The following is a 21,463-nucleotide window of genomic DNA, read 5'->3' on the forward strand; positions in this document are numbered from 1 at the left end:
GCCTCCTTTTAGTAGCTGCCTCTGCCTCTGTATGTGATGGACTAAGAAATCCACTTTGTTCATATTGTGCAAAAAATGAGAGCAATCCCGTTTAGCACGGAAATCTGGGAACATTCTTTATAGAATATATTATATGAAAACATACAGGGGCATGGAGCCAGCTTTGGCATCTCCTTAGAAGACATTTTCACTCAGTTCTACACTGGGAAAGAACCCAGATTCAGCTGGAACCCAGACTTCTCAATACGTAGGATGCTTTGGCATTTTCCTTTCATCGGGGAAGGGATCAAGAACATGGACTTCTCTGCCGTGTGCTTTTTTACCTTCGCGATAAAACGCTCTGGCCATTTCCTCCAAATGCCGTGTTCCCCAAACTTCACCCACCTGATAAGTCATCGTAAATTTCTCCCCAAATCTGCACATTTATCTTAATCTGGGGCATCGATAGGACTCCATGATCTAACTTCTGGTTTTGAGAAAGTTATGCTTCAGGATAGAAATGTTCTTGGAAAGAATTCATGAGGCAATTATTCTTTTCTTGGAATTGACACTCCTCTGACTTTATTATATTAGCAGAACGTGTTCTGGAGGTAGTGGAGGAGGGGGATTTGGCCAGAAGGCATCACGCATGTCTTTCACCCTGTGTGTTCAGCTGTATGCACATCTGTTCACACAGCAGGGCGCGTGCTATGTGCTGCACTGGGTTTGGGGGACAGACAAGAAAGGCACCTTTCCTGCCTTAAAGAACCAGTGTTTAATCAAATTATAACATCTAATGAAACCATCAAACAGAAAAGGTGAGGGAGCAAGCAGCATATGATTAAAGTAGAAAAACACTCAAACTGAATATTGCTGACCCTTTCTCTTTGTATTTGCTGCTGTGAAACAACGATCTAAAAAAGCAAAATATACAGACACATACACTGACTCGAATTTTTACTATACGTTTGCTGACCATCCCCCATTCACAAGGACACGGACACGGACAAGGACACAAGGACACGGAAACATCAGCCAATAAGAACCGGTTTTGTTAAGCACTTATGGTCTGCCAAGCTCTGTTCCAAAACTTTGCATGTCATTTGCATTTTATTCACCACATCATCACCCCCACGAGGCAGGTGCAGTCATTTCCTGCATTTCACAGCTGGGGAAACTGAGGCTCAGGTGGGTGCAGAGAGGAGTTCCAGGCAGGAATAAGGTACGAAAAGATCCACTTGACTCCCAAGGTCAGAGCCCTTTCCATTTCATCTCACAACCTTCCTTATATGTCTCTCTACTCCCACCAGTTCCTAAGGCAGCTGGCAATAGATCCCCACCCTCTCTGTCTCTCCATGGTTCCAAGCCCTGCTTACCCAGCCCGACACATGGCGCACACTGTGCGAGGCCAAGAGGATGCAGTCATAGTCCTTGACCTCAAGGCACCCACAGTCTAGTTGGAGATGTAGAAAGGCACTGAATAAATGAGTCAGTGAATGAACAAATGAACACATGAATGTTAAAGTTTCCTTTTTGTATTTGTGGGAGGTGTCTTCCAGCCCGGACCCATTTGTAGTACCGACCTTTTGTGAATTCCAGAGTTCATCCTTCTGAGCCCATCTCCAAATGTCTAGCTATTTTTATTACCATACGTAAACTATCTGGGACCTAACTTTCCACCATCTGCACATTTATCAAATGTACTCAATGCTCCGTCTTTGCGCATCATAACTGAATGTAGAAGAAAATCCACCAAATCCAGGAGGTGATTTTGCTGATGATTTATTGCTTTAAGGAGAAAAACATAAATGGGGAATTTGAGCAATGAAAATCCTTCACATTGAACAAACACGTTCTGTGCTACACAGATCATGAGAAAATGAGGAATGTTATAAAACATGACAGATTGCCCAAGTGCTGTTTTTTCCTCTATTGGGAAATTCTGAGACATTCCTTCTTTTGTATTTTAGTCCCTTGCAAAAATGGCAGTAGGAATACTTAAATACGAAGTCACAGTCTGAATATGATATAGACATACATACACACACACAGACACACATGTGTGTATGTGTAGAGATACACAGGTGACCATTCTGACCGTTCATGAGCCCCAGCTATGCAGGCTTAAGGCAGTTACTTTGGATCAAGATAAGTCCTTAAAAAGGCAGTGACCTAATTCAATAGACTAGTCAGGGGCTACATTGCTTCCCCATTATCTCTAACACAGTACAATGTTAATGAAATTATATCAGTTGGATCATATCATTCGAATCTACTTTCTTTATTCACTCCCTGAATCACTTTGAAATTATCATTGTAATTGTTGTCTTGTTGGTAAAGCGTCTCTTGTGTCTTTTAATTGGGGGGCATGCTAACTGGGCTTAGTGACAGGCAAGATGGCTCAGGTGTCAGACTGACCCAGGTTTGCAATCCTGGTCCACAGTTCACTAGTTGGTAAGACACTGAGCAAATAACCCCTGTGACCCCAGTGTCCTACCTCTTAAATGGGAAAATGATTATAATGCTACACCTCGTAGGTTTGCTATGAGGATTGAATAAATTAGTGCAGTGAAGCATCTAGCCCAGGCCCGGCCCTCAGGGGTGCTCCCCAAAATGCTCAAGGGTTAGCAAGAAGCAGTGGTTTGGTGAAGGCATGTTTCCTCTCTCCGCCCGCCTGAGCCCAAGAAATTTACTCTGAGCACGAATGCAAATTTCTTCAACAAAGGTTAACAAATCCTTTCTTTGCCTCGACCCCAGAACGTGGGACAGGAGTTATGAAGGTCTAGAGAGCTCATTTATCTCACCCACTGGATTCCCCAGCCAATGAACACTCGGTTGGGGGTCATTTACGCTCCGCCTGGAGGCCTCCCGGAGAGCAAGGCCCAGTGGAGTAAGCTGGAATTTGGGCTCCAGCGTGTTTTGGCTGAATTCTCAGCCTCTTTGAGTCTCAAACTTTTCGTGGGAAAGATGGGAACGAGAGGCTTACTTACAATTGCTGTGATCATGAGTAAGATAATTGAAAAGCTAGCAAAGTGGGTGGTACCACGTAAGCTTTCAATAAAGAGACATTTTTGCATTGGGATTATTTATTCCTAACTTTGACTGAAGTAGGTTGCACCAGGGCAGAGTGACCGTGGCCGCTAGAGAGATCTTCCTTACTTACATTTGCCCCGAACCTCCTTCCCAGTGACGTCGTAACATGGGGCTGAGGCGTTCTCTGCGCTGGACGGGTCTGTTTCTCAAAACACGCTGGCCCACTCAGTCCCAGGACAATCCCAGATTTCTCCAGCTCGGCTTCCCAGGATCTTGGAAGCTATGCTCATTTTCCCAAATTGGGATGCAAATTCCTTAAGAACCTAGCTCTTGGGTTTCTGCTGAATTTCAAATGCGGTTAGCTGTCACCCAGTCTTTGTCATTTACAGATCTCACTCTGAGAAAATCTGACACACATGGGCTCATAGGAGAGTCTATTCGTAGGGTGAAAGCTCTTCACACAAGAATTCTTTTTTTTTTTTCAATAAAAATATACCTTTCTTTAAATATTAAATGCCTCTTTCCCTATGGCGCTTAAAATAAGACTTGGCTGATGAAAATTAGACTGGCATGTACCTTTGGAAGAAGAAAGCCTCTGAGCAAAAGTAGGAAAACATACAAGGTTTTTTTAAAATTCATCAAATATGTGTTGAGCACCACTGTATGCCTAGTACTGGACCAGGCATGTGGGAGGTACAGTCAGGTGGGCCCATTCCCCACCCTTGGTCCTCCTCCAGAATCCCTCTGCACACCACACAGAATTCCCCGAGGAACAGCTTACACATCCCTCATCAGCAGCACTGGGTACACAAAATCCTCTTTTAAATGCCTGATGAGAGCTGGTTCTGATCTGGGGAGGGGGTGGAATCGGCAGGGAATCCATGGGGTTTTGTCTAGCCCATATATTTTTGGATGCTCAGGCACCTAAAATATCAGAAAGTCAGATACTCTTCTCTTAGGAAAGGAGCCAGAGAGACAGTAAAAAGAGTAGAAAAGGAGAACGTGAAGTCGGTGATGCGGACATATTTTCCCGCTCGACACGTCTGGAAGCTGTACGCGCAGGGACATCGACGTGGCTTAGAAAGTCATTTCGAGTTGGATTAGAATCCCCGCCCCCTCTCTCACCAGCCAGGCGACTTTGGTCAAGGCTCCATACCTCTCTGGGCTTCCATTTCACATTTGTGAGAACAGAAATAATACTGGGCACTTTTCAGCATGATTGCAAAGCTTCTCCAGGAGCTAATGCACAGAGAGCACTGAGAACTAGTCTGGGGCCCAAAAGGTACTAAATAAAAGAAAGAGAACAGTAAATATTTATATTCTACTAATAACATAAATAATAACCTCGTTTCGACTCCTAACAGCTTTCTGTTCTGTTTTAGCTCCAACCCCTTTTTGGCTTTTGATTCCTGTTAAAATATATTTCTGTTTCTAAACAACTGGTATACCTCTGTCTTCACACCAGAACTGGGTTGTTTGGGTCCACAGACCCGAAGTCTGTGGAAGGGGTCCCTGTGGCAGAAAGAGAGGTGTCCTGCGCCGGGGGGGGGGGGGTTGACCCGACTCTGGCGCCCCAGGCTCGGGCTGAGTTGGCTCCAGTTCTTGGTTTGAGCCACATCCAGCCTATAACTATGTCGGTTATTTCAAGCTGGGCTGGCCTGGACAACGACGGGGTCGCCCAGGGCTCTGCAAGAGCAGAAGTGCTCCCTGAAGCCATTCCCAGGGGCCCCAGGGGCCATCCTAGGGGCTCTACCAACTCCCACGAGCCCCCCAGCAGAGAGAGGGCGTGGATGAGAGCCCGAGCTGGCCGGCTGCCCCTGTCCTGTGGATGAGCATCAGATTCATAGCCAGGGGCCGACACTTCTTCTGAAAATGAGCTGACCCTGCTCTGACCCTGGAGTATTGACTAGACTTTTCCCATGAAAAAGAGTGAAAGTTATCAAATTGCATTTCTGACCAAAATGAATCCAATTTTTATCCTTACTGGGCAGGGATGAAGACAGACTTAACCTCCACAAAGCCTAGGTTAATGAACACAATTTTCCATTAAATTTCAAAACCAAACAACCAAACACTTGGCAAATATTTGGTGACTTTAGGGTGCACAGATCTTCGGAATCAGAGCCCCGTGGGTGGGCTATGGTCAGAACTGTCTGTTCGGGTGCCCCTTGGCAGGGCTCAGATGATAGACTGGTCCGGGGTCCTACACCCCATCAGTCCTTCTGAATAGACCCAAAGAGTCTCATGGCTCAGGATCGAGAATGGAAATGAGTGATATTAAGTGCTGAGCTGATGCTGTTCCTCGAAACTCTGGCAAGATCCGGCAAGACTTCCGGTGACTTGGACAGGCTTGGGTTTTGTCCAGAATCTTTGGAGATGGGCACTTTTTCTGGAGTGTACGCAGCATGGGATATTCGGGTAGATGGAGACAGGACAGGGGGCCAAGGATCTGGATCAGGATAGTTAGAAGTCAGTGGGAAGTGGATGAAGAGGGCTCAAGTGTTGGGCCTCAGAGGGCTAGCTGGCTTGCAAACACTGGGCTAGGCCCCAAGCCCCGTGATTTGTGTCTGCCTAATTGGCAATTTCTGAGAAGTCAGGGTAGGACTCTAAGTCAGCAAAGATATCGTTGGGATTCCTACAACTCAGGTTGCAGAAGCAAGCATTAATCCATAGGACCTGGCGGGAGAAGCCAGGCCCATCGGGACACTGGAAGGAGACATCGATGGTTTTGGACTTGTAGGGGATGCAGCACCTGCTGTCCGTGCAGACCCCACAGTACTTCGGCCGGTAGGGGCGTGTGCTGATGCAGCCGGCGACAGTGAAGTTCATGGGTGCCTCTGGCTGGTACACGGCCAAACACTTCTTCCCTTCCTGCAGGAAAGGTGGTTCCAGCTGGGTTGCTCAGAGGATGAACAGCCACCATCCTCCCCACCAAGCCCTCAAATCTCCCTTTGCACGCACCATGTGGGACCACTGCACCTTTCCTTCAGGTCTGTGGCTCCTTCAAGCTGGAAAGGACCTCCCCAAACACAGCAAGGCCCAGCCACACTATGCAGGACTAACTGTGGACCTCTCAGGGCATTGTGTCACGGGGGGGGCGGTCCCCACAACCCCAGTGTCCTCTTGCCTACATTTCCTCGCCAGTGCCCGAGACTGTCCCCATCAGAGAATGCCTGTGTCGCTTTTCCAGTCCACCCAACACCCCAGCTAGCGAGTAGCAGACCCACTCCGGGGCTCCATGACTGGCGGGATGCACGTTCCCCCCAACCTGTTCCTCCTCCATTCCACCTCCAGCCTCTCGCACATACCCTCCTCACCTAACTTGTCCAACCAGAGTGTGTTCCGTCTCTCCGCTGGGATACGGGCCAGTCAAGAGCAGGCCCTTTCTATGACTCTACAGTCCAAGTCCATGCTTGGTACACCGTAGGCACTCACAAAGCTCATCGCAGGAATGGCCCTACTATGGACCCGTGCCATGCCGGAACAGGGAGGGTGGTGGTGTAGAGCCAGGCTCCGTGGGGGCTGAGGCGTATACGGTTCGAGAAACCATCTGAGGTTCATAATTGTAAAACCAAAATTGGGTGGGAAGCGTGAACCAGCAGCGAGGACTTGAGACGTTGGGGGAGACCCTCGAGAGCCCCTCACCAGCTTAGGACCTTTGCTCCTGTTTCTCCTGCTGCTGGTAGCCTTTCCATCCATGCTCTCAGCGAAGCCACATCGGCTGAGTGCCTACTGTGTACCGAGCCCCAAGTACAGGAAGGCCAGCATGGCCAAGGTCACTGATCAGACAGGGAGAAGAAGAGAGAGGGGGAGGAGAAGGACGAGGTGGAAGGATCCCGTTGGCCAGCACGGAGATCATGGGAGCAGGGGCGGGGACAGCCAGCGAGGAGGATCTGGGGGTGCTGAGTTGCCTTGCTACCAGGCCCCCCTCTCCTCAGCAACCCCAAGACTATCAGTGCTCCAAAAATGGAGTCAATGCTGAGTTTTTCTTTTCCGGGCAAGGCAGATGACCAGTCCTAAGATAGAAGTGAGGAGGCCTCAAGAGAGGCCAATCAGACTCATTTCTAACTGCCGTGACCTACTCTGTCCCAGATCCCTTGTTTTAAGCATCTCAGACTCTGCAAGCTGGAGGAGATCCCTGAGACCAAGGCCACGTTTTACTGATGAGGGGCCTGGGGTTCCAAGACATAGAGAGTGACCCCCGTCAAACGCAGCGAGCAATAGACGGGCACTGAACCCCCGCGGTCTTGAGTCCTGTTTCCAGCTCCCCGACTGCCCAGCATGGCTGTCATGCCTGTGCCAGGGGCCGTGTGGGCTGGGACAGGAGCAGAGGGGGAGCGGCAGTCAGCGAGGGTCCCTCCCCGGCACCACGCGTCTTCCCATTTCACAGAGGGCCCCCATGAGGAAGTCCAGGGGCCAGGCTTGAAGCAGGCTCTACTGCCTGCAAGTGCAACATGGCTCCCCCTTCCCTGCCCGGGGGAGGTGGACTGACCTTGATGTGCGGACGGATGTCCACGTCACAGGGCCGCAGGCTGCACAGGCGGCTCTCTTGCTCAGGCCAGCAGCGGCTGTTGACATTGGAGATCCGGGTAGAGACCCCCAAGCCGCAGGTGGTAGAGCAGGGGCTCCAGGGGCTCGTGTAGGTGAGGCAGTTCCTGTGCCACGACTCCATCTCACCTGTGGCAGCTGAGGATAGAGACCAGACTGCCCATGAATTTCCAGCTGCTGGCAGCCCCTCTCTCCCACCTGAACCTCCAAGGGGAGGGGGGCGGGCTGTCGACCCCCAGCCCCGAAAGGACAAGTCCACTTCTAACCATCATGGGTCCCCTGGCAAAGGAGGACCCGTTCTGAGCTCCTGTAGTTCTCCAGAGGAAAGACCATCTTTACAGACAGGTGGACCGGAGTGCAAATACTACCATCCTATCCAACAACCTATAAGCTATCTGGTTCCAGATAATTCCCTCCGGGTCTCAGTGTCCTCACTGGAACAACCTTCCATGGCTGGTGTGACAATGAAAGGACCTGTTGACTGAGTATATATCAGGCATCTGCAAGGTACTGGGATTTGAAAAATGGAGGGTAATGGCCCTGTCCCTGCAGAGGTCAAGTTTAGATGGAGGAAATCAGAGGGAGCGTCTATACGCTGGTGCCTGATATCTAAGCCGGGTGATGCTGAGGACAGAGTGGATAAGGACACACACAGCCACGTCCCCTGGGTTCAGCTCTGAGCAAAGCCACTCAGTAGCTCGAACTTCCATAGCGCCCACCTCCTGCCTCAGTCTCCCCACCTGCAAGTGGGGTTTGGCGATAGCATCGTCCTCCCAGGGCTGTGGATCGGAAGACGTGTTCACACCTGTGAAAGCTGGGAGCCATCCCTGGCTCAGTAAATGTGAACTCGTATGGTTTCTTGACTGTTAACTACAAGAGTCTTGTCCGGCTCTATTTTTTATTTTATCTTTTCTAAACTTTTTTTTTTTTTTAAATTTCTTTTCAGCGTAACAGTGTTCATGTTTTTTGCACCACACCCAGTGCTCCATGCAATCCGTCCCCTCCTAAATACCCACCACCTGGTTCCCCCAACCGCCCACCCCACGCCCCCTCAAAACCCTCAGGTTGTTTCTCAGAACAATTAACATGGGGGACATGGGGAGATGGAGAGGAGAAGGGAGTTGAGGGAAATTGGAAGGGGAGGTGAACCATGAGAGACTATGGACTTGTCTGGCTCTATTAACATACGAATAGAGCATCTAGAATGTAGGGAGTAGTCTCTGAGTAATGGAGAAATGGACGGAGCTCAAGGTGGAGGCAGATTATAAAGCCAAAAAGATAGAAGATGGATCCCACAGAAAGGCCACGAGATACAGGAAAGGAGGGTTTGCAGAGGACGTCCGTCAGTCCAGCCCTGACACACGCACAAGCACCCAGCAGGTGGGCTCTCACGGGAAGCCGAGAAAGGGACAGGCCGAGGGAGAGAGAGGGAGAGACAGACGGTAGGGTACGGGGAGTGGGGGGAGAGAAGGAGAGAGCGTGCTTTGCATGGTTTATGGGGGAGAACAGGAGGGGGCAGGGAAGGAATAAAAGAACGGGGGAGGGGCAGAGAGTGGGAAAGGGAAATGTAGGAAAGAGGAGACACCTAATGGAATCGGAAGGCGGGAGGAAGGGGAAGGGGCAGTGCCAGATGCCCACCCCCACCAAGGTAGCAGGCGTGCAGGGAATAGGACGGGATGAAGGCGGGCATGAATGCGTGAGAGAGGGGAGCTTTGAGAGACTTGAGAGCTGGAGGAAAACAAGGAGAAGCATTTGAGGACAGAGGAGAGTGGGGCTGGGATGGCCGCGGTGTGAGCGCAGAGGAGGGAGGCGGAGGGAAGGATTTGCCTGGGAGGATAAAAGGGCTTTGGTTTCTGGGTCGCCCACAAGCAGGGGGGGGCCCTGCTTGTACTGGGTCAGAACGGGGTCACTGGGCCACACACAATGGGCAGACAGCCACGGCCCCGCTCCCAGTGACCCATGTGTGGCTCTGCCGCGGGGAGTGTGGCGGGCCTGCTAGGACAGAGCTTCCCCTGCCACCTCCTCCGTGGACAGGGGACAGCCTCTTCATGGGGCTGGCTCAGACCCTGGGAGCCACCCCAAACCCCTCCAGAGAGACTGTGCACCCCTGAAGGGCGGGGAGGGCAGGATCACCCTCCTCCCCCGCCCAGGCAGAGCCACTGAGAGCCTGGAGGCGGGTCTCCATCGCCTGGGCTGGTCCCCTCGCACCCGGCTCTCCAGGGCGTTCTCTGGAACACCTTCTTCACTTGTGGCTCCTGCAAAACCTCTTTCTCCTGTTTTCATCCTGCCTCTTGGATTTGTCTTCCCCAGCTCTCTTCTCTCCCTCGCCCTAAATGGCGGTATCTCCAGGGCCACACACGTGGTTCTCCCCCAGACGATTGGGTGCCCCAGGGTACAAACAGCAATGTCTGGAGGTATTGGGGGTTGTTGCTAATTGGGGGGGGCAGGTAGAGGCCAAAAGTGCCACTAAACATCACACAGTGCACAGAGCAGGCCTCCCCACAAAGTCTCAGGTTCGAGATATCTGAACCCAGGCTGAGAAACGCTGCTCAGCACAGCCCCCTTGAGCAATCTCATGCACTTAATAGCTTTTTAAAAAATTACCAGCACCCTCGGAACTCCTCTGGGCCATGCCAGCCTCAAACTCAAGCTGTTTCAAACAGTGCAATTCTTCATCCCCAATGTGTCCCTCTCATTTTCTCTCCCAGGTCACAATGAGCCCCGAGAGTCACTGTCTACCCCTCTCTCTCCTTCATTCCACGCAGTGGATTGAGGCCATGGCCTCAGGCTTACTTCTCACACAGCGTCTCTCACCTCTGTCCCTTCCTTGCCACTTCCACTTCCATTGGCCTAGCTCAGATCCTCATTGGCCCAACCATCCATCCATCCATCCATCTGCCCATCCATCCACCCATCCATCCATCCCTAAGACAACTACGGATTTGGTACCTGCTAAGAGGCTGGCATTGGACCACTGTAGCAAGCAGTGGTAAAACCAGTGGGCTTGTCCCTGTCCTCCCTTTCCAGGACTTCCCTCCCGCCTGTGTACCTGGCTGCAACCTCACCTGCCCATCTATTCTCCATCGTGAGGGAAGCCACTCACCCCCCCTCCTGCTCTTATCCCTTGTATCCCTGCTTCTCCTTCCCCGGGTGCTGCACACGCCCCAGTCTAATCTCTTAAGTAGGATAACAATGAATCCCATGGATCTGGCTTTGTTCTTTATAAAGCTCTTCCTCATTTTGTGTTGGGAGGACCTCACAGAACAGTTGGGACACAGAGAAATAGGGTTGCAGAGGACAGGTGGCTTTGCCAAGGTCACACAGCTAGTGGGCAGAGGTCTGGGGACTGGGAGTCATTGCACTTGCGTGCCAATCATAGAGAGTCAGGGCCCCGCCCTCTCCTCTCCCTCCCCTCCCCCCTCCTATCGCCACCCCCTCCTGCGCTCTGACCTCCAATTCCTCACACCCACCTAGAGCACTGGTGTGGCGCTGTGTTGTCTTGCGTGGCCTCCTGGCATCGTGGTCGCATACCCACTGCTGGCAGCAACGACCAGGGATGCTGACCCGCCGGGGACGATGGCACCAGAGGCGCGGGGGGCGCGCGCGCAGGCACAGGGGTGTGCAGCCCACCGCGCCATCCACGCATGTGCAGTTGTACTTGCAGTTGGGCTGGAAGGACTGGCCGTTGGTGTAGCGTACCCCGTCCAGGACGCAGCCCACGCCGACTACCTCTGCAAACACATGTGCCGCTCGGGTCAGGCGGGCTGGGCATCGTGCCCCCACGGGGACACCGCCCGCCCCTGGACCTGGCCCCGACCCTGGGGAGTGCCCACCCTGGGGGCTGGCAGGCCGGCAAGGCAGGCAGGGCCCAGCCAGCCACCCTTCTCCCTCCCAGAGTGTGGGGTGTGACTCAGCCACCAGCCATCAAGTGACCCCGGGGCCAGGCTCGCGGTGGTGAGGAGACAGAGTCTGGTCGGGACTGGAACCTGTGCCACCTGTCCTGTCCCACCCATGCTGTCCCAGCACATGGCACACAGATGAGCACTGATGAAGACCTCTAGGGCCCGGGTTCTGAGGAGCCAAGTGTAAAACCTATCATAACACTTGGGAACAAAGATCCCACTCATTCAAGGCAGGCATTTATGGAAGGTTCTGGGCTCTGGAGATACAGTGAACAAAATGGACAAAACCATGCCCTCATAGAGCTTCCCATGCAGTGGGTGCCACTCAGGAAAGATGCAGAGATCATACAGAGAACTGAAGGCTACCAGTGTGCGGGAGAACAACGAAAAGGAGGGGTGGATGGGGCAGGAGGCAGTGGCTGATTAAGGCAGACCCCTTGCCTGTGTGATGCCGCTTCCGCAAAGGGGGAAGGAGGTAAGGAAGTTCGCTGGCACGGGTGTTGGTGGGGGATCTTTTAGGAAGGGAGGGAAGAGGCCTGGAAGTTTAGGGGTAGCCAGAGATGAGGTGACAGAGGGCTTCCTTGGTGGCTCAGAACTGTTAGCAGCTAGACGTGCAGTGTGTGCTCCGTAAGGAACTGTTGAGTCAACTCGTGCTTCACAAGAGCCCAGGAGCTGCTGAACAGAACAGGGAGTACAGACAGTCAGGAGGCCACCCCTATAATTCAGGCTGGGGGTGGCCGTGCTCACACCCTGGAGGGACCGGGAGCTCCGCTTCTGGGTGTGTTTGGAAGGAATTGCCGCTGGATGAGATGTCAGGAGCAGAGGAGACGAGTCGGGAGACACTCCTCGTCCCATAACCTGAGCCCTGGATGCTCTGTCTTTGGAGGAGCTGGTGCTGGGGTGAGTGACCTCAAGAGTTCTTCCTTAGACATGAGGTCTGGTTACAGAAGCCTGGAGGGCGGGAGGGACCTGGGGCTGCAGGGCCCGGCCAGCGCTGCCCCCTGGATGCCATGTAGCCTTGAGGACAGTGTCTGGAAATACAAGCACAGGGCTCCCAGGCAGCAGGGGTATCCACCCAAGGAGGGCTAGTTTGGAATCCGAAGTCTGCCCAAAGCTCCGGCGTATCTCCCAGATTCGCTGGCAGGCGGTCGTTGATAGCAATAATCCCAGTATCTAACAGGAGTGAAGTGTTCCTAAGCTCTGTCTCTGTTCTTGGCCACCTGACCTGCTCTGGGCCAGACTTTCATGCATTGCTGATTTCGTCCTATAAGGAAACGCCACCCCATTTTCACATACAGCAAAACTGAGTCTCAGTGAAGTTGAGTCACGCGCCGAAGACGACACAGCTAGATGCAGAGTCTCAGCCTGTGGGGTTGCCGGCATGACGGCTGTTTGTCCTGGGACGTGACCGTGCAGGGAGAAGGAAAGGCACTACTGCTTGCAGGCCGTCTGATCTTGTGCCAGGCACCGTGATCTGTTATCTCATTTGGTGCTCCCAGTGACTTCACCAGGAGAGTTTTCTTTTCCCGATTTGATGGACAGGGAGGTCGAATGATTCATCAGCTCAAGGTCACCCAGCTGGTGATGACAGAGCTGCACCTCGGTCCCCGGGGATCTGACTCCACAGCCCATTTCCTTTCACCAGACACCAGGAAAGGAGGGGAAATTGGAAAAAAAAAACAAACCAAGGCAAAACAAAACAAAGCAGAGGAAGCACTGGGTGAATCACTCATCCTTTTGTTCTGAGTCACACGCCGACCACGCCCTTGCTCTGGGAAGGTGTGAGCCTGCGTGTGTGCACATGTGTGAACACGCTGGTGGATGGGGAAAAGAGAGTGTGCTGATGCCTGGTCTCTGCCCCTGTTGGGAGAACTTTGGGTGGGCAAGGCAGTACCGGGTGCCCGGGAGCCCTTAACACAGTAACACCACCTGGGGAGATTTCAAAAATGCTGATGCCCACACCATGCCCCAGAATATGGGGGTGGACCTGGGGCTTGATATTTTTGTAATTTTTTTAACTTCAATGTTTTTTTAAGATTTTATTCATTTATCAGAGAGAGAGAGTGCACACAAGCAGAGGGAGCAGCAGGCAGAGAGAGAAGCAGGCTCTCCTCTGAGCAAGGAGCCCTACTTGGGACTTGATCTCAGGACTCTGGGATAATGACCTGAGCTGAAGTTGGACGCTCAACCGACTGAGCCACCCAGGCATCCCTGGCCTTTGATATTTTTTTAAAGATCTCCAGGTGAGTTCAGTTTGTAGCCAAGATTGGGAACCACTGCTTCCAAAAGCTGCTCCCAGTCTCCTGGGAATTTGGGGCAGATGGGGACAGTGGTGGTGCTGGTGGCCCTGAGCAGCCTTCCCACCAGTGGCTAGAGTGAGAGGAGGCTGCACGACATGTAGGTGACTGGACCCACAGCAGACTCTAATGCTCCCACATCACTTGCTTTTGAACTAATGGAAGGACCAGCTCCTGGGGAAACCCCGTATCCTATCTAATCTCAGGCTTGCAAGTACTAGAGTAGTGTGGTGAGCCTTCCTCTTACCGAAGGACCTGTAGGAACTCAAATCCCTGGTTCCACCATCAAGGTCTTCACTTTCCTCCCTTCCCTAATGGACTGTCAGCTGCATGGGAGCAAGAACAGGGGGTCATGCCATGTTGTAACCCAACTGTTGCGTTATCATCCACCTACTCATAACTGTGTGAATGAATCAAGGGATGGATGGAGGGAGGGAGGGAGGGAAGGAGGGAGGGATGGATGGAAGGGAGGTGGGGTGAACCCTCATCTGTATTTGGCTACCATGTATCAGGTTCTTGACATCCCAACCACACAAAGAAGTATTATTTGTCACATTTCCTTGATGACAAACCTAACACTTAAAAGGTTAAGTAGCTTGCCCAAGGTCACCATATCAGTTATGGTGCTGGGACTTGAACTTAGATTGTCTATCTCTAAAGACCATGCATGAGCTGTCTACTCCTTTGCTCTGGAAGGAGATTGCCTCCTCCTCTAAGGATGACCGTGGGCAAAGGTGAGATAATTTTTACAAGGGAAGGTTAAAACAAAGCAAGTAAAACAATGGCCCAGAATAGCCGGTCACATCTGAGGTTTTAATGCGATCCCTTGTTTATTCTCAACAATTGCATGAGGTTGGTTTGATCCAGCTCCTTATGTGATGTGCCCAAGGTCACGTAGCTGGCAAATAGCAGAGCCAGGATTCAAAACCCAGTTCTGTCTGCCTGTAAACTGCATGATCCTTCCAGCAAACCACACTGCTTTCAGGCCTGGCCCAGCTGTATTAAATGCAGAGTAATGTTTGTACAACAAAAATAGCCAAAGAGTGTAATTCAGAGGTCACTCTTTGCCCATAGAAGTATTTAGTTTGGCCCACAGAATGTTTTGGGGAAAAAAAAAAAATTTTTTTTTTTTTTTTGGGAACATGTTGCCAACATTTACAAAACATACACAAATCTGAACTTTTGGATTCTCTTGAAAATTGAGTAGACTAGACAAGACCAAGCTCACTTTTCTGCCTAGCCATAGTGTCTGGTGCCCAGGAGCAGGGACCCCTGGTAACCACAGCTTGCGTTCACCAAGTTGCCATGATTCACCTTTCTCTGAGTTACCTGTGTCGGTATTGTGACTGCTCATTCTTAAGACCTGTCTTTTCTCAGCCTAGTTACATGCACAGCTCCAAGGACAGGTTTAACCTGTCTTGGGGACCGTCCAGTGGTTGAGTTGACCATTTGCCACAAGATTATCTGTGGGACTCTTCTTTCTCTTTCCCCCTCAGACCCTGCCTGCTCCTCCGTCTTGCCTTAGGGTCTCGTGAACTCAGACACCGTGGCCGCCATTTCTAGGAAGATGTTTCGTAGAACACTAGCGAGTTGTGTGTTTGTGTGTATGTGTAAACACATACAGGCATGCGATGTGTGTATCTGTGAGTGTGCACATGTGTGGTGGTGTGGATGAGTGGTAAAAATCTACCTGGACAAAACAATTCCCTGTGCAAATAAGTTTCAAAAATAAGGGCTTCTTATATCTCCTGATTTTAGAATTTTGCTGTGGAGGGCGCCTGGGTGGCTCAGTGGGTTAGGCCGCTGCCTTCGGCTCAGGTCATGATTTCAGGGTCCTGGGATCGAGTCCCGCATCGGGCTCTCTGCTCAGCAGGGAGCCTGCTTCCTCCTCTCTCTCACTCTCTGCCTGCCTCTCTGCCTACTTGTGATCTCTCTCTGTCAAATAAATAAATAAAAATCTTTAAAAAAAAAAAGAATTTTGCAGTGGATGTGAACATTTGAAACCTCTCAGAAATTGAGTAAATTTGTTTATTACACTGTCTGCAAACTTATATGACCAGGGAACCATTGGCAAGTCTAATACCTATTAAACTCTGTGGACCCGTTCTCTTTCCAGGTAAAAGGAAAGGAAATACATGGGGGCTCATGGTGAGGTGAAGCTAAGAGGCTATAGTGAGTGAAAGCAAGACCCAAGATACAAGGAGATATGTGTTATGGATGGATTGGGAAGGTGGTCCTCCAAGCATCTGGTGGAGAAGGGCAGGTGCGAGAGGCAGTTCCAAGGCCTGCACAATCTCTGGGTCCATGAGAGAATGTCTATGAAGACATGGTGCCAGGCACATAATCAGACATCAGTATAGCTTTAGAGATCAGTAAGATCACAGTGAACTTAGTTACCTTTTTAATGACCTTGAAGAACAGCTGTAAAGAGGGAAAGAAATGATGAGACAATCTCCGATAACAAAGGGATTTGAGTATAGGAAGTCTCAGCCAGATTTCTTCACCTGGGGATGAGGAGAGACTATATGACTTTCTATATGTACAAGCAGTTAGTCTCAAACTTGTGTGTAAATGAGAATCATCTGGGCATCGCGTTAAAGGTGTAGGTGCCCATCTTCACTTCTAGAGAATTTTATTCGGTTAGTCAGGGGTGGGGCTCCAGGATAACATTTTCCACCAACACATCAGATGATTGTGTGCAGCAGTGGTGCAAGTTCTGTCTGAGCACACAGTGGTGCAAGCTCTGTCTGAGCACACCATTGTGTGGGGCTAGTAGTGAGTCTGAATGAAAGGGGAAAAGTAAGGGATGGGAGGGTCAAGCGTGGTTACTTGGAAAGCTAAAGACAGATGACTTTGTATGAAAGTTGGAGCATGAATCAATGATAAAAGAGCAGAAAGTGCATTTAATTAACTGTAAACAGGCAGGATTGTCCGACTTGAAATTGTGGTCATAACCTTCAGCAACCACCTACCTCAGGAGATATGATAGGTTCCCTGAGGATGAGAGACTATGCTATGTGTGAACATATAATTGGGTGCATATGGAGTCATAGTTAGGGAGAAGTCTTGACTCAGCACTAAGGGAAGAAAGGCATTCTTGGGTTTATGAGGCTTTGTGTGTTTTTTCAGAAGTTAAGCTATTGTGTCATGATGCCTAGTTACCTCTCTTTATCATGCTGGGTCATGCATTTTGGATAAATGCTTAGACGATTCAAGCTAAGTGACTACCATTCATGCTAAGTGAAGCATGAGATCCAAAAGTCCCTGAAGGAAGTCTCTTGGAACAAAAAACGACATGATAGAGCACTTGAAGAGCAAACAAACAACAGCAACACTTGTCCCCCCAGCATGAGGATATTATAAAGAGCAAGAGTAAAGAAAAAAGCAAAAGCAATTAGAACCCCAGGAAAAACAAAAAGCTTCATGAGGAAGTGGAGATGCAACGTGAGGGGCTTGGGGGGTAGGAAAAGAATAAATGAAACAAGATGGGATCAGGAAGGAGACAAACCATAAGAGACTCTTAATCTCACAAAACAAACTGAAGGTTGCCAGGGGGCGGAGGGGTAGAGGTTATAGACATTGGGGAGGGTATGTGCTATGGTAAGTGCTGTGAAGTGTGCAAACCTGGCGATTCACAGACCTGTACCCCTGGGGCTAATAATACATTATATGTTTATAAACAAACAAAAATTATTTAAAAAATTTGAAAAATAAAGAGAAAGAAAATTCAAACAAATACAATACCTCATCCTTCAGCAACATTATTTACATATTCATAATATTATAAATACTGATTACTATATAACCAAAAATTATGAAAATAATACTGAAAGACAGGCAATGTGTCAGGTGGTATTGAGAAGTTAAGTCATCAGGTGTCATATACAAACATTGATGTTATCTAAAATTGTTTTTTTAAGCCAATTGAGTTATAACAGAAGACATGCATTATATGGTGATAACTACCAGAAGAAATGAAAACCAAAAGAGAATGAAACCATGCTTAGGTCTTTCCTGGTGGTTCCCTTTTCCCCAGTCAGCCATGGATGTACCTCCAGGACCAAGAAGAGAGTGGGAAGCCAGGCTCTGGAGACAAGAGGAATGCAGGCATCCCTCCCTCTTTGGGAAGGGCACAACTTCTGACCTCTCATGACGGACTGGAGTAGGAGGGGGGCAGGAGACTGGCCAGGGGAAGGGCTACAGGGGAGGATAGAGCTGGGGTGCTGGAGGCTGGCCAGAAGGTAGGGTGGGTCTCACTTACGTGCACACACTCCTATTGCGTACCTCGGGCGGTCCCCACTGTAATCGCAGTAGAGGCCCCGGTGGGGGTCACAGATGGCTGCCTCTGTGCAGTTGTCCCCAAGCTGCTGTGCACACATTTTACAGCATTCACAACCATCTGTGATGAGGCTGACCCCCAGCGGGCAGCGAGGGGGTGACGGTGGGCACTCACACGGCCACTTGCAGAATTGGGGGCGTGAAGCTGTGTCCTCCAGTGGCACTGGGGTGAAAGCCATGGCCGTGGAGCCAGGAGAGAAGGCCTGTGGGGGAACAGCAGAGATAAAGGGCTGCCAGGCAGGGGTATCAAAGCCCAAAGGGCCAGCAATCACCTTCTCATCTTCCTGGTGTTAAAAGGTTTATGTACAATTATGTTTCTTCTACCATGTTTTTAATAGCCAGAAATCTCCTTTCTCTTCAGTAAAACAAATAGGAGCAAGGAGCCATGAGGTTGGAGAAGTCAAGCCAATTTTCCCCAGTCCCCCTACTGGAGGTCGTGGGGCCCCGATTTTATGTCAGAACTCTGGCCACGCTAAGCCTCATGTGTGTTTCCTTCCATCCCCAAGCATCCCACAACCTGGGTGGGTGTCAGGTTGGTCTCATTTCACAGATGAGGGGTTGAGGCTTTGAGCAGCAAATGCCTTCTCATGAGTCACACTGTGACCTGTTCTGTACCCATTGCCTTTCCTCCACAGCCCAAGGAGCCACCTTCTTGATGCCACTGTGCGTCCTTGGGAACTTGCAGAGCAGGTGACTCATACTTGACAGCAGGTTTTAGCCAGGTGACCTATTATTATTATAATTAGTTGCCCTCTGAGCCCCATTAAAGGCTATGGGTGGGTGGCGACCAGTGACCCCTGCCGCTGGCCCTCTCAGCCCCTCTAGAGGGGAGTTCGGCCCCTGTTGCTTGTGACAGGTCTGCAGACAGGAGTCCCGCAGCCCACGCGCCTCCCGTGGCCCCATTCCCATCCCCCATCCCCCAGGTTTGTCATCATCTTGAAAATAGGATGGACGCAACACTGGGAAGCTGGGAGGAGGGGAGATAGGCCCACAGAGCCGTCCCTGCTGGGAAGAACGAGTAGATAGAATGCAAGGCTGCTCTGGGGTATCTTTGAGTTTAGGAGGGTCAAGCTGCCTGTGTCTCTGGGAGCCGGTCACCTTCCCAGGCCCTCTGGGTGCTGCCCTGACCCCTATCCTGCCCCTTGCTCTTTACACTAGAGAAAGCAGAGGCCCTAGGAGAAAGGGACTTGTCTGAGGACAGAGTGTACAGCCGGGTCCCAGCCATTGTCTCCTTCCCAGGCCAGTGTGGTCCCTGCCAGGGAGCATCCCATCCAGGGCTTCTCAGATGTGCTCCGGAATTCCAAGGTCTGCAGGGGTAGGGACTAGGGTTTCTGCAAGCAGCCAAGGTGGAGCCACAGCACCCTCCCCACCCCTACCTTGAACCCGAGAAACCCTGCTCAGTGGAGCTTAGAAATCTGCCTTCCATCCCTGGAATGACACATGCTGACATATACAGATTCTTCTTCCCTTTTCGCGAGGAGGAAACTGAGACCCAGAGAGGCGGAGGGACACGGCCAGAATGACACAGTGTGCGTCAGGACCTAGGCACAAACGACTCTTGTAACTCTCATTTCTACACCCTTTGCCCTCTGGGTTCTTAGAGTCGCACAGCAGATGTTTGCTGAGCTAGCCCACAGCCTCTCGAGAGCTTTAGATGTTTGAAGATGAATTTAAAAATTCTCGCAGTTTGGAGAATCCACAGCTTTTGGGAGAGATGGACACGAGAGGTGGTTTATTAGAGAGCAAAGCTGTACGCAGAGTGCCGGGCGTCCCATGGGGAGCCTCAGGAGCTCCCTGAAGGTGAGGGCAGGAGTCGCTCTGTCCAGGGGAGTGAAGCCCACCCTTGCACACTTGGCCAGGAGCGATGATTTAGGTCGAGAGGTTGGATTCACTGGCTTCTTGGTTAGGGACTTTGCATGTAAACCTTTTCTCTCTAAATATTGATTGAACTTTGTGAAAATCCAACTGGCAAACCCTGATTTGAGGCTTCTGTCACCTCTGGGCTTGGTTTCAGGGCTCAGTGGTGCCCACTCCTTTCCCACCACAGGACCTCAGCCCTGAGTTCCTGTGACCAGAATGTTCTTCCTGCTTCCCTTCACCCGGGCACTGGCAGTCAGGCCCCACCTTAAGGGCCTCCCGTGGAGAGCACGCTCCTGGCTTGCTGACCACACTTGGTAGTCAGACTTGCATGTGTTTGGGTGACTAAGCCAGCCCATGGGGAGGAGGGCAGAGCGGGGACCTCCACAGGGGACTTGGCCCACAGCAAGGCGCCGTAGGGAGGCTGGGGCTGTCTGCCATCCATTTCTCTAGATGCCATGGAAGCTCTCCCTTCCTTCCCTCATTATCTTCTCTTTACTGGGGGCTTCTCTGCTAGGCCAGAGACAGAGACGCAGGACAGCCAGGAGAATCTTGCCTGCGGCCACTTCCATCCTCCATGGGTGATGTGGCTTGGCAAGGCCTTGCTGGCCGGGGTCCAAGAACTCTAGGAGGTCGGCAGTGCTGGTTCCCATTCACCAAACGATCCACTTCCCTGCCCCCACTATTCCTTAGAAATGCAACAAGACACAACAAAACCTCAAACCCCCCATCAATAAACCAGCCAGATGTGCACACGCCTGCGCACGCATGTGCACACACACACAAACCCCTCTCTTTTTGAATCTGTGGAGAGAATTTTCCTCATCATTCTATGACACTAGAAGACTCAGAGGTTTGTAAGCACCCATGAACTGTCTCTGACCTGTCCCCAGGCCCGTAATATATATATATATATACTCTTGGCAGAGGAAATTTTAAAAAGCCTTTTCCTCCAGGAAGCCTTCCATGCCTTCCCCAGGTGGTGTTAGAGGGGGTCCCTTCCCACTAGATAGTGAATTGTAAAGGCCTTACTACTGTCTGTGAAACACGGCCCATGGCCCACGGCAGGACTGTGGAAGTGTTGCCTAGTGGAATGGGCCATGAGGGATTGTTGATTACAAGGGGCTTTGGCGTCCTTTCATCCTCAGGACCTCCGGTCCTGGAACCTTGCCTTTCAGCTTGGATTACATTGGAGTGTCTAAAAAAGAACATAGGACCTGAGTGTGTTCCTTCTGTGTGGCCTCGGACAAGCTTCCTAACCTTTCTGGGCCTTGACATCCCCATCTGTGATCCAGCCACAATAATGTCCCCCTCTGCGAGCTATGGGGAGGGCGTGCGGCCCTGTGTATGCAGAAGACTAGCAGGGCCTGGCACGTGGCAGGCAATCAAAAGCATGACCTCTCCCTTGCATTTCTTTGTCGGGGTCCTCTCGCACCCCCATAGGGCTTAGCGTGGGGCTTTCGGGTTTAGGTCCTTTGAACTGAGCTGGGATGGGCTGTCACCTGGCAG

The 21,463-nt window shown here is 51.0% G+C and overlaps 1 protein-coding gene across 1 annotated transcript in view; it reads right to left on the bottom strand.

Moving 5' to 3' along the window:
• Nucleotides 1–1,745: 1,745 nt before the first annotated feature.
• CCN4 (cellular communication network factor 4) overlaps nucleotides 1,746–21,463 on the bottom strand; it is a 34,646-nt gene continuing 14,928 nt past the window's right edge. The window contains exons 2-5 of the mRNA XM_044244916.1: nucleotides 18,021–18,300; nucleotides 11,031–11,291; nucleotides 7,505–7,698; nucleotides 1,746–5,883 (exon numbers count right to left, since the gene is read on the bottom strand). Coding sequence (XP_044100851.1) covers nucleotides 5,584–5,883; nucleotides 7,505–7,698; nucleotides 11,031–11,291; nucleotides 18,021–18,300 — 1,035 coding nt within the window. The 3' untranslated portion in view covers nucleotides 1,746–5,583. The remainder of the gene's footprint in view (nucleotides 5,884–7,504; nucleotides 7,699–11,030; nucleotides 11,292–18,020; nucleotides 18,301–21,463) is intronic.

This window comes from Neovison vison, chromosome 4 (assembly GCF_020171115.1).
Source record: "Neovison vison isolate M4711 chromosome 4, ASM_NN_V1, whole genome shotgun sequence".
Lineage (NCBI taxonomy): Eukaryota > Metazoa > Chordata > Mammalia > Carnivora > Mustelidae > Neogale > Neogale vison.